General features: G+C 53.0%; 1 protein-coding gene across 3 annotated transcripts in view; it reads right to left on the bottom strand.

The window, feature by feature from the left end:
- FBLIM1 (filamin binding LIM protein 1) overlaps nt 1–13123 on the bottom strand; it is a 19294-nt gene extending 6171 nt beyond the window's left edge. For 2 of the 3 annotated variants that reach the window (XM_015591394.2, XM_015591392.2), the window contains exons 1-6: nt 13081–13123; nt 9464–9518; nt 8657–8925; nt 3644–3828; nt 3094–3211; nt 1707–1876 (exon numbers count right to left, since the gene is read on the bottom strand). In XM_015591394.2, coding sequence (XP_015446880.1) covers nt 1707–1876; nt 3094–3211; nt 3644–3828; nt 8657–8906 — 723 coding nt within the window. In that variant the 5' untranslated portion in view covers nt 8907–8925; nt 9464–9518; nt 13081–13123. The remainder of the gene's footprint in view (nt 1–1706; nt 1877–3093; nt 3212–3643; nt 3829–8656; nt 8926–9463; nt 9519–13080) is intronic. The other variant, XM_015591393.2, reaches the window with a different exon arrangement.

The following is a 13123-nucleotide window of genomic DNA, read 5'->3' on the forward strand; positions in this document are numbered from 1 at the left end:
TTTTAGGAACAACCGTAGGGGTCTTTCATTTATTATATATTTGGGGGTACTAACTTTCCCTTTGGTCTCATCTCACTTTCTACTTTGATTTTCTTCCGTTCTGATTTATTTATGTCACATCTCATAGTATTGTTATGTATTCTTTAAAAAAATGTGTTTTTATTGTGGTAAGTGCACTTAACATGAGATATATCCTCTTGACACATTTTTAAGTGTCCAACGTTGTTGACTAGAGGTATATGTGCAGCCTTATAATCTTATACACTGCCTCGAATCCATTCGGGAAGGACAGGGGATAAGGCAGAGGTAGACACAGGCAGAGAGATATCACTGAGACAGAGAAGAGGCCTCTCTCTAACCAGTCCATCTTTTTTCCTAGACATGTCTCTTCCCTTCCTGGCTGTGCTCCTGGTAATTTTAACCTGATTTCATCTTACATATATATTTGGTGGAGGCACCATTTCCCTCCCTAGCAAACTGCTCAAGTCCCTCCTGGCTGTTTCCAGCTCTCAGCATCCCCTCTCACCTCTGCTTCCCCTCAGTGCCTCACCCCTGCCTGGCTACAAGCTGAGGGAGGGGGATAAAGATATACCACTGTCATATCGAGGGGACAGAGGGGTCCTTTCTCCTCCCACAGTGATTCCTCGCTGCCTGTGGGCAGATCGTTCCGATTTTTCTAGATAGTCCCAACTCCTAATATCCTAACTCCTCAAGTCAGTAGTTTCCAAACTTCAGAATCACCTGAGAGACTCGTTTAAAATGCAGACTGCCAGGTGCTATCATCAGGAGGACAAGGTGAGGCCTATGCACATCCAGGTGGTGCGTTTGTGGGTGGTCTGTACACCACATTGAAAAATGCCACCTCACACCATTGGAGAGTCAGTGATTCCAATACCTTGGCATCCGAACTAGCTCTCCCGGGCTGCATTTGGTACCCAGAGGTAACACAGACTCCCCCGTTAGGCCGTGCATCGGAACCTCGTGGCTCTAGGTGGGAGAGTGGTCAGACCACAGACAGGCTTCAGAACTAGATGGGCATGGGGTAGAACTCCAGCTCCGTCGCCTTCTGGAGTATGACCTTGTGTGACAGGCTGAGTGACATCCGCAAAGATGCCCAGGTCCTAATCCCTGGAATCTATGACTACGCTGAATGGCAAGAGACTCTGCAGGTGTGATTGAGTTAAGGACCTTGAGATGAGATTATCCTGGATTATCCAGGTGGGCCCTAAATGCCATCAACAAATGTCCTAGTAAGAAGGAGGCAGAGGGAGATTTGACGCAGAAGGAAATGTGATACTGAAGTAAGATGTTGCCCTGTTGACTTTGAAAATGGACCAAGGAATGCGAGGAATGCAGCTTTAGACGCTAGAAAAGGCAAAGAAACGGCTTCTCCCCTCGAGCTGCGGGTAGGGGGAGCACATGCTTTGAGTTTGACTCACTGAAACTGATTTTGGACTTCTGACCTCCAGAACTGTAAGAGAATAAATGTGTACCGCTTGAAGTCACCAAGTATGTGGCAATTTGTTACAGCAGCCACAGGAAACTAATACACCCCGACCGAGCTCCTGCCCCTCTCTGAGCCTCAGCCTCCTCATATGTGAAATGCATCGAGAGCGCCTACCCGAGGCCCAGGATTGTAATAATATAACGTCTCCCGGGTGCCCAGCTTGGCCTCTGGCACCTGGAGAACTGCCATGGGGGGTTACCTGGTAGCAGGGTTCGCAGAGGGGCCGCCCATCCTTCTGGTAGAAGCTCTGCCCGGCCAGCTGGCGGCGACAGGTGCGGCACGTGAAGCACTGGGCGTGGTACTGCCTCTTCATGGCTTCCACGGCCAGCTCTCGGGGGGACACGGTCTTGTGGCAGAAGGCACAGATGTCTGGGGTAGAGGAGACACAGGCCATCATCCACTCAGCCTGGGAGTACTGTACCCAGTCACCACCCAGGACATGTCCAGAGTGCCAGGTCTCTGCCTCGAATTCCTGGGGGGTGTCGTGAGTGTGACCTGATCTCCTGAGGGTCTTGAGGAGCAGTAAAAAGCCGTGTGAGTGGCTTAGGAAAAGTGTCAGGGCAACTGGGTTGCCATCTGCAAAAAATTAAAGAGTGGGGGGCTCTCTCATGACACCTCACACCCAGGTCATCTCAAATGTACAGATCTCAACGTGGAAAATGAAACCACAAAGACACTAGAGGAACCCAGAGGAGAATTAGTTTATAACCTTGGGGCAGAGAGGGCCTTTCGGTGCACGGTAAGTACTTAATACTGCTCATTAAACGAGTGACCCAGAGCAGGAGAGGCTGTGGGCAAACGGGCACGCAGACACTGTGGGCCAGAGTGTAGATCAGGCTGACCAAGAGGGGCGATTTGGCAAAAATATCGAAGTTACAAATGCACCTGCCCTTTGACCATCGTGCTTTCTCTTCTAGGAATTTATCTTACAAATTTGCACGTGAGCAAAATGACCCACGTGCAAGGCAATTCATTTTGGCCTTATTTGTCACATCGAGAAGATACCTAAGCACCCGTTCAGACAACTGGTTAAATGCACATGGTAGGACCCAGCTAAGGAATATTATGCAGAATAAGGAGCCACTCTATGTTCTGATGTAGAACGAGCTCTAAGATGTATGAAGGAAAGAAAGTGCAGAAAAGCACAAAGTTTGCTATCATTTGTGGAAAAATGGGGAGGCAGTGGATACATATTTGTATTTGCTCACATACGCATAAACTAGCTCTGGAAGGGTATGCGAGACATCACCAGCAGAAGCTATCGACACAGGGATGGACTCTTCACTGTGTACCCTCCTTTCACGCTTTCTATTTTGTACTATGTGAGGGTCTTATGTATTCAAATAAGTAGTGAAAAAAGTTCAAGGCATTTTTGCTATCGCAGCAAATTTTATTGGTCAAATTTGAACGGTTTTTAGTTATAAAGGAAAAATGGTTAAGGCCATGCAGATAAAGGCCTGTCACTGACCCGTGAGCTGGAGCAGGCGCTGTGGTCCCTGCTCTCCCAGCTCCCATGTGGAAGCCCATGCCAGCCTCACAAGGGCCCCTGGGGACCCTCCAGAATCCTCCCAGCCCTGTGCCCGTACCTGTGGATGCCTCTCTCTCAGCCAAGCCAACAGGCTCTGCTGGGGGAGGCGGCAACTTCTCCTCCGCAGGCCTGAGATGACCGGGCTGAGGCTGGAATGGAGCCCCCTCCGCCAGGGACTGTGGGGACAGGAGAGCATGTAGGACAGAAGTCATTCAGTGAGGACCCCACTCAGCCCTCTCAGCTCTGCTCCTTGTCTGGTGGTACCAGGCACAGTTAGCCCCCTGGAGCCCCTCCCATTTCTGTGAAGGGCAGAGGATTACACACGGGGTTCCTGTGCAGCATAAAGGATTTAGATCAGACCCAGGGAAATGTCTTCTCAGAGCTGAAGGGGCACCTGAGGGGGAAAAGAATATGGCACTCCTTCTCCGGGACCTTGAAAAACATGACCAATTTTTACCAGCTTCAAAGAGCTTCGAAGAAGAACTGCCCTCAAACAGGAGGAAGGACTAAACAACTCCCAGGCTTAGAACCCCTGACAGGCCCAGAGAGCACAGATTCCCCAGCCCCAGCCCGTGGGGCTCTGTCTGCGGTCAAGGCTTTGGCGGTACCTGTGGTGGGGACGGGGGCAGGTGCAGCTGCTCTAAATCTGAAATGAGTGACGCCCCCATTGAGGCTGGAGGCTGGTCATCGCAAGGTGGCAGGTATGCGGGTGGGGGCGGCGGCGGAGGTGGGAGGAGGTCCAGGTCGGGGAGTGCGTCCTCGCCATCCAGGGCTGGAGGAGGAAGAGAGCATCCTGCAGCCGGAAGGGGAGAAAGGATTGGCCACAGTCAGTGCAGGAGAACAGAGGAGGTGTCCACTTGCCCGGAAGGCTGTGCAGCAAGGTGGCTGCGGACTCAGGTCCAGGGTCACCCAGACCCGGGATCCATCCCCAGCTCTGCCACTGACTTGACGTGTGTCTTCCGGCAAGAGACTTAGGCTGAGTCTCCGTTTGCTCAGTTGGAAAATGGGTATCCATTGCTTAGGGTTGTTGTGAAGACTATGATGATGCAGGTGAGGGCTTGGCACAGTGGATGGGATGTGCCACAGACTCAGAAAATAGCAGCTGTCAAAGAGTAGCCCTCCCACCCCGCTACCAGCATGCCCGAAACCTCTGCCAGAAGGCCCTTGTTGGGATACAAGCAGATCCAACCCCTAAGGCTGTGGTTCTCAAAGTGCGGCTCCGGGACCAGCAGCCACACCTGTGAGAGTGTTAGAAATGCAAGTTCGCTTGCTCCCCGCCTGCGGAACCAGAAACCCAGCCATGTGGAGCTTAAGCCCTCCCCAGGTGGTGCTGAAGCAGGAACCACGGAGTAGTTCAACAGATTCAGGTAATAGCCATCAGGTATTGAAAGCATTAAGTGGAAGGTTGGTGGCGAACTTTCCAAAGGAGGGGGCAGCTTGACACCACCCGCAGTTAACCTCAGCAGACGTCAGGGGTCTTTCGATCCCCGGTTTGCTATAGGAAGCCACGGGCACCACCTCTGAAGTGTTCTCACCAAAACAAGCCCAAACACATAAACCAAAACCAAACACAATCTAAGCAGGTCTCCTGAGTTAACCTCCATTTATAATAAATTTGGAAGGCAGAGAGGCAAGTTGGATAAGACCACAGGACGCAAAGAGACAAATCAGCATTCGGGACATTCTACAGAAACTGACCTTATTTCTGCAACAAGTCAGAGGCGTGAGAGAGAAAAAGAGAGACGATTTATTTGAAATTAAGAGACTTTAGAGAAGAACAACCAAATATAATTGTACGTATTTGTGCTGGCCAATGAAATCGCCACCAGCCATGTGCGCCTATCGAGCACACGAAGAATCCACACTGACACAGATGTACTGGAAGAGTCATGGAAGAGAACGGATGTCTACCACCTCATAATCACTTTTATAAAGACTTCATGCTGAAATGGTAATTTTTATATATTGAGTTGCGTAATATATATTATAAGAAATGATATCATTTAACTCTTTCATTTTTTTATGTGGATCCTAGAAAATTTTAAATTACGTATGAGGCTTGCATTTGTGACTCACCATATATTTTTATTGGATGATGCAGGTATAGATCTTATTTGAGCCTGATTCAAAGGATGAATCATCTCACTTAGTTCTCCTCATTGTGAAGGTGAGAAAACGTTTAAAATTCCACTGCATGGTATAGCTCAAAAGGAGGACAAGACATAATGTAAACCATTCATTCTACTACAGTCCAATAGTTAAAAGGCATTTTTATGACAACTCAGGAAAATTAATTATGCGTAGAATATTAGATAATCATAAGGCATTCTTATTTTGTTTGTGGTTATGTAAGAAAATGGCCATATTTAGAGATCTACCCTGAAGAATGCGGGACTGAAATGACCTGATTACTGGCATTTCCTTTTAAATACTTCACAAAACAGAAGAAAGGAAGGAAGATGAAATAAATATGGCAAAAACTTAGTAATTGTTGAAACTGGATGTGAAGTATACAGGGTTCCTTGTACTGTTTCCCCTACTTCCGTGTATGTTTCAAAGTTTCATTAAAGTAAACCCCACACACACACACCCGCACGCACACTCGCATGCACACACACACACACGCACACACACACACAATAACCCAACAGCAAACACACACACGCGAGACAGGAGTGACATTGAGGGTGGCCTTCCATTCTGCCTGCTAGTTCTTGTGCACAGCCTTTCGGATGCTCCTGGCAGGGAGGGAGGCGGCGGGCGGGGGATCACCCAGCTCCTGCCTCAGCCCCAGGCCCTCCGCTCTCCAGGAACAATCACTAGAATAACTCCTACCTGTTCGTGCTGCCCTGACAAGGGGCTGCCCAGCCCCCTTGGAGAGGCTACTGGAGGGTCAGGAGAGAATCCGTAGTGTGGGGCTGCGAACACACCCATGAAAATCCTGTCACTGCCACGTACAGGGTGAGTGCTATTAATAGTGCCTCAGGGTAAAAGACATGGCACTGTGCCTACCTCCTGTCGCTGCGGCTCAAGGTAGGCCAGGCTCCACCGAGATCAGGCTGCCTTGCCCTAGACCTTGCTCTAGACACTCATGGAAAGCAGATTGCCAGTGGCCCAAACCCTGCTCCCTAAAGACCTGGGCTCTGGTCCCATCCTCTGCTAATTTGCAGCAGCACCTCTCTGGGCTGCCGGGAATGTACTCTACATATGGGAAGCTCGTTCTAGCCCTGGGAGCACACCAGAGGACCCCCTGGGGGCTTGTTAATGCCCCATCCCCAGAGCTTCTGATTCAGCAGGTTAGGGGTCAGCTCAGAGAACTGACATGGTTTGAAAAGTTCTGGATGCTGCCTGTTCAAAGACTGCAGCATCAACATTACCTGGAAATGTGTAAGAAATGCAAATTTTAGGGCCCCACGACAGACCTGCTGAATCAGAAACAGCCAGGGTGGGGCCAGGCCAGCTGTGTCTGAACAAGCCCCCAGGGATGCTGATGCCACTGAAGTGTGAGAACCATGCTCCAGATGAGCCGATGTGAGTCAGGAACCAGGCGCGGAGACAGTGGAGTGCTGCGGCCTCTCCCAGGACCTGCCTTAGGTTGTAGACAATAGGCTGTGAAGGGTGGCAGGTCCCGGCAGAGGCAGGAATTCAAGACAAAGCGAGGGACGAGAGGGGACAGGGCAGGTGTGCAGAAAGAAGGTCAGCGTCGAGCGAGGATGACTCGGTTCAGGTGGCCCAGAGCAAGAGCAAAGGCAGCAGCCTTTTAAAGAGAAGCCACGAGAAAAACTGACTTAGGAGCAGGAGCGGTGAGGCGGCTGAGAGTGTCTAGCGTGGCACGGGGACGAGCGCAGGGAAGGAGGGGGCTTCTGCCAGGATGAGGGGACAACCACTAGACGAGGCATCGGATGGCAGCCCGCTGTAGAGATGGCTTTAAGCAGCTGGCCGGAACCCCCGGCCTGCTTTGTGTTCTGTGGGACTGGACTCATGTCCAAGCGGCTCGCTTAGCAGGTATCTCACTCCAGCAAGGCTGAACCCCAAGATTCACTGTGCTCTGCTCAGGTTCACCCAAGTGGCAAACAAAATGGCTGACCAGTCACTGTGAAGCCACTTGCTCCCGAGGAAGGTCTTTTTTTTTTTTTTTTTAATCACATTCCTGTGATCTTCTGCTTAGAATTCCAATAGCCCATGGAAATGTCCTGGAAATTCTGGCATTTTGGCATCTAAATAATATTTCTTGAGCTCTGTCTCCTACCCAGAAGGGACATCATTTTCCTTTTTCATGGAATCACATGTCCCGAGGTGTGAACCTGGTTCATCATGGTCCTCGTTCTATGTGGAGAAGCAGCTGGAGAGGCTGTGTTCTTAGGATGTGTGGATAGGATGGAAAGACCAATTTAGGAGGTCGCATGTTACATGAATATGGACGTACTCTCACGTATGGCCTTTTCTCCTGCTCCTTTCTGGCCTCCTGTGACTGGCACCTCCTATTGGTCTCTAGGTGGTTTCCATGGTGATGGCTGCACCGGGCTGCCCTAGCCTCGCTAGGCTGTCTGAGTAGGCACCGGGGGACTTGGGGAGCTCAGGTGCCATCCTGAGCTGGCCTCTCACCCTTGGCGGCTCCATGCCTCCGTGTTCCATCTGGTGCCCTGCCAGACAATGAGCCGTCCCCCTGCCTCAGGGCCTTGGTTGTTATCCCTCATTGCTGCCACCCAACCCAGCAACTGAGACTTTCCATGGAAGTGGCAGGGACAGCGGACTAGAAGGTTCTCTGTCACCATGGCAGCAGGGCCAGTCCAGACGAAGTACAAGGTAAAGGAACAGTCATTTATGAAGTATCCATTCTGTGACAGATGCATCACTACTACGTGACCAAATTTCCATTTTCCAGAGGAAAGCAAGCAAGGAAACAGCTTGAGTAAGATCACACAGCCAGAGAACGGCAGAGCCCGAGAGAGAAGAAAATCACCCTTCGGGTCCTTCGACTTGCCAGATCCATTCCTACCTCAGGGACCTCGCGCTTGCTGTTCCCACCGCTCTTAACAATCCACCTCCCCGGCCAGCTCCACCCTGTCATTCAGGCCTTCGCTGAATGTCACGTCCTTGGAGAAGCCATCCTGACCACCCCATAAAATGCTGCACCACATTTTATTCCTGTATAGGACTCGTGTTTCCCTGACATTATATTTTACATTTTCATTATCTGTTTCTTCCACTAGGATATAAGTTTCGTGCAGACTGAAAACCTTGTCTCTCTTTTCATGTCCCCAGTGTCTGGCCTAGAATAATAACAGCAGGTAACACATTTCACACTTTCTACATGACAGGTACTGGGCTAAACGTGTGTATTAATTCATCTAATCCTCAAAACAACACTTTGAGAACCATACTATTATCCCTATTTTACAGATTAGGGCACTGAGGAATAGAGAGGTTAAATGACTTGCCAACATCACACAGCCAAGCAGTGAGGGAGCCAGGATTCGAACCCAGGCAGGCGGGTTCCAGAGTTTGCTGACACATTAGATGCTTCATAAATGAAAGAATGAATGACCCGAGTCTGCCCTTCCCTTCCCACCTCAGTGCTGCCTCTGACCCGGTCTTCTGCCCACTCCCCACCCTCTTACCTCCATTGGAGAGCTGAGGCGGCACAGCTGGCACCGGGGCTGCGGCCCTGCCGGGGGCCGTCCAGAGACTGGGCCTCTCTGCTGAGCCGGCCCCGGCTGCCTTCATGGGGGCGGAAGACTCCCTGGTGCGGCCGGGCCGGGCCTCACAAGCTGCCCGCCTCACTTCCTCAGCCACAGCCTCGTGTCGACGTGGGGGTGCCAGGGTGATAAAGACAGACGAGGCGATGCGCTTCTCAGGTTTTGAGGCCATTGCCTCGGCTCCTGGTGGGCTGGGGGCAGAGCAGAATTTGGACTCAGGCAAGGATGGGGACGTGGGGGTACACTCTGCCAGGACACGGAGGCCCCTCCCCCAAGGGCACGGAGCCTCCCTCTCAGCAAGACAAGAGTGGCCACCCCACTGTGCCAGTGGGACCCAGCCCGGAATTTGGACTCAGGCAAGGCTGGGGACGCGGGGGGTACACTCCGCCAGGACACGGAGGCCCCTCCCTCAAGGGCACGGAGCCTCCCTCTCAGCAAGACAGGAGTGGCCACCCCACTGTGCCAGTGGGACCCAGCCCAGCCAGAGAAGGGGCTGGGGACATCCTTTGGGGGTGGGTAGGTGTCCACCAGGGCACTTGGCTGCAGGGTGAGTCCCAACAGTCCTGACTGCCCCTCACTGCAAGCCGCACAGCTGGGGGAGCAAAGGGCAGCCCTGCCCTGCTCACCTCACGAATGATTAATTTTCCTCCTCTAAGTGTGAGGAAGGAGCAGCTCCTCCAGCTCCCCCCACCCCGCCTGCACGGCCACACCCTGAGTTATTTCCCTCACCTGAGAACTGGATTCTCCTAGGATAGCCAAAGTCCCCAAGGTCAGGCCAGCTCCACTGTGGGAGGAAAACAGCGTGAACCGTTCGGAGCATCGGGGCTGGCCTCCAGGAAGCAGAGGCGACAGAACCATCAGAGCTACTGGCTACTAAGACCTATTTTGTGCACATGCTGCCCTAAGCATTTTCTGCCTATTAACTCATAAATCCCCCAACGCAGCTGGTGGAGAGGCACTGTGACTATTCTCATCTTACAGATGAGGAAACTGAGGCAAAGAGGTGAAGTTACTTGTTCAGGGTCACGCAGAAGTGGAGCCGGAGGCCACGCTCTTAGCCACTTGGCTCTGCTGCCCTCTCCCACCCCGCCCACAGCCAGCATCCTCTTCTCCACCATCAGCCAATCAGGTCTTGATTCTACTGCTGGAATCTCTCACCCTGCCCCATCTCCAAAACCAGGGCTCTGGTTCAGGCAGGTGCCTCAATGGGCTCTAATCCTGCCTCCTACCCGGTCCCTGGAGTGATCTTTCTAGATCATGAAGCTGTTTCTGCTCTACTGGAAAGCTCCCCACTGCCCTCAAGTTAAAGTCCAAATTCCCCTGGCCTCAACCCCTTTTCTGACAACCCTGGACCACTTGCCCGTCCTCGACTTTCTTCCTTACCTGCCTTGGCGTGTTTTCTACCACCTGTTCATCCTCTCTCACCTCCCAGTCAGGTTGAATTTCAGTGCCTCCCCTGATTCCTGATCCCCGTCTGCTTCCACAGAGTGATGACAGCTCACAGGGCACACTGGCTCACTGTCACCACCCCCATAAGTGACTGCATGTGTCATCAGATATATCTGTGATCTCTGTGTGACCTGAGTCCAGCTCACAGTATAGGCATCAAAGCCAGGATCTGGGAGCAGGGTGGCAGAGAGAGCCTGTTTTTTATCGCTCGGGTGGTTCCTGCAGACAGCAGCCTCCGGGGCCAGCGCTGAAGTGGGGCCATGGGGCGGGGCAAGTCGACCACACTCAGCTCAGGAGTGTGAAGTGGGCACCCAGGGGGAAAAGCATGCCCTTGTTGTCTCACTCTCCAGTTAGGCTACCCTGACATGGCCCCAAAGCCCAGCCCATAGGTTCATGGGGGAAGAAAGTAAACAGGGACCCAGAGAGTTAACCTGAAGAAGTGGGGCTGGACGGGTGAGGAGTAGAGGCCCTGAGGGACCCTAATGGTGGACTTGGAGCCTGAGGGGCCACTCAAAGGCCTCCCTCTGTATAAAGCCCAGCTGGTCACCGTGGGCAATCTTGGTGACTGATGGGGAACAGCAAATGCTCGCAAATTCCTCTTAAATTGGTTTATGTGTTTGGTTAAAATGTATAGCTCAGTCTGATCATAAAATATCTCTTCCAAAAAAGAAAGCAATAAATGAAGAAAGCTTCAAAAGTTCTTTAAAATATTATTCTCGTTTCTTGTTTTGTAAGTGATGTTTTGAAGTATATATGCTTATATTGACTGTCATAGTCTTTGGTTTTATACTTTGCTACAAGTTTAATTATCTATTTTTGTAAATAATTTTCAGAGTGCATCTGAGATTTAATACAAAAAACAACAAGATCACTTGCTGATGAAATGTTGGCTGTGTGCCAGCCACTATACGCAGTGCTTTCTGTGCCTTGAAACTCACCTAATTCTAAACACAGCTCATTTCGTTCCTACTTTACAGATGGGCTATGTGATTCCCCAAGAGGTTAGGTGACTTTTACAGGCCATCGTGGCAGACTCTAACGGAGCACCATTGGACCTGAATCCATGGGTGTCCTTGGACCTCAGCCACACTTTTTCTTCCCTGGATGGCATGGGAACCCCCAAATTCTCAGGCTTGTTCTCACCCCAGAATGGCCCCATCCCAACCAATTACCTTACCCAGAGGACCCTCCACCCTGATTCTCCACAGTACATTCTGGGCTGTCCCCAGATGGCTGTGGATGCCCCCTTGGCCTCCTTTCCACTCTGCTCTGACACTGACCGCCCCCCCTCCCCCCCGGCCTACCCCTTCGGGAAGTTGGATCTGTGGTTTCTCGGAAAACATCCAAGGCAAACGTCCCAGTGCTGAGCCAGATGTTCACAGCTGGGCACCCCCTCCCCAAACTCTCTATAGTTCCTGCAGGGACTACAGGCCCCAAGGGAAGGGGCCAAGCTGGGGACTTTTCAAAGTCTGGTCAGCTGGGTCAGTCAGGCCCTGGGAGGAAAGGGAGGCTCAGCTTCCTTCTGGTTCCACTGCCCCAGGGGCCACCTTGGAAGGGGGTACATGTGAGAAAGCTCCCTGTGGGGCAGCCTCCCAGCCAGCCTTACCCAGGGGACCCTCCACCCTGACTCTCCCTCCCCCAGAGAGCGGATCAGAGATCCAGTTGGGTAAGCGGAGAAAGTGGGAACAAAGGGAAGGAAAGTCATTTCCTGTCAAGAGGAAGGAAGGAGGATGAGATGCAGCCAGTCAGCCACCCAGCCCGGCTTCAGGCTGCAGCCAGGGCAGGGACAGGCAGGCTGGGGGGAGGGTCTCCAAGAGCTCCTAGTAGGCCCCCCATACCGCTCCTCTAACCTCCTCCAAAACTCTGGAACCACCCCAAGCTTTGTTCTTCCATACTCTGATAAGCAGTCTATGCTTGGTTTGGAATTAAACTTTGCTGGAAGTGGGGGTGGGGCTGCACCCCCTCAGGGGACCTGGAAGCCTTGGATAGGGGTTCCCCCTTTCTCTCACCCACCACAGGGAGGTGGGAGGCACACAGAGCTGGATTCACACGGGCCCCATCCCCTTCCTGCTGGGTGACCCTGAGCAGGTCACTGAACCTCTCTGGGATTCGGTTTTTTTATACGGTGAGAATGAGGTCCGTCCTGAAGGGTGGCTGGCTGAGAGCATAAGAGGGGAGACGGAGAGGGCGCTCAGGATTTTGGAACTCAGTAAGTGCAAAGAGAAGGCCGGCCGGTTATTCAGCCTCCGAGGGTAAAGAGGAGCCCCCGGGAGGACCACGATTCAGCTCCCGCCGTTATGAAGAGCAGGAGTCCAGCCGCTGCCCAGCCTCCTCCCGGCTCCTCAGATCTGGGCTGGAGGATCCATGCCAAGATGCACACACCTTGGGGATCGCCCAGGCTCACCCCTTCCCAGCCATCTACGAGGACTAAGGCCCAGAGAGGGGCCGTCTTGGCGCCCCTCCCTCCCCTCTCCTGACCCCGGCTGGGTAAAGGGCCCCAGAGGTCCCCGAAGCTCCGGAAACCCGGCGCCCTCCAGCACGCAGCCAAGCAGGACGGCTGGCCGGGTCACCGTGGGGCGCCGCCGGGGACTTTAATTCGATCCATGTGCGGGACGCTGTCCTCTTTGTGCGGAAGCTTCCGCCCTGCCCACCGCTGCCCCTGGCGCCCCGCTCCCGGGCAGGGACACCAGCCCTCACCCCGACTCCGGCGACAGAGACAGAGGGAGAGACGGAAGGACAGTCCTCCTCCCCGGGTCCCGCAGGCCCCCTCTAGGAGCGCCGGGGTTGGGGTCCCGGCTGAGGGCGGGGCGGGCTCCGGCCCCGGGCTGCCCGCTGTCACCTGTGTGTAGCCGGGGCAAGGACGGAAGGACGGGACCCGCACCCCAAGTCCCGCTTACCTGGGTCGCCCGCACACCAGCCGGCTCCGGTCCGACGCCCTAG

This window comes from Pteropus alecto, unplaced genomic scaffold, assembly GCF_000325575.1.
Source record: "Pteropus alecto unplaced genomic scaffold, ASM32557v1 scaffold125, whole genome shotgun sequence".
Lineage (NCBI taxonomy): Eukaryota > Metazoa > Chordata > Mammalia > Chiroptera > Pteropodidae > Pteropus > Pteropus alecto.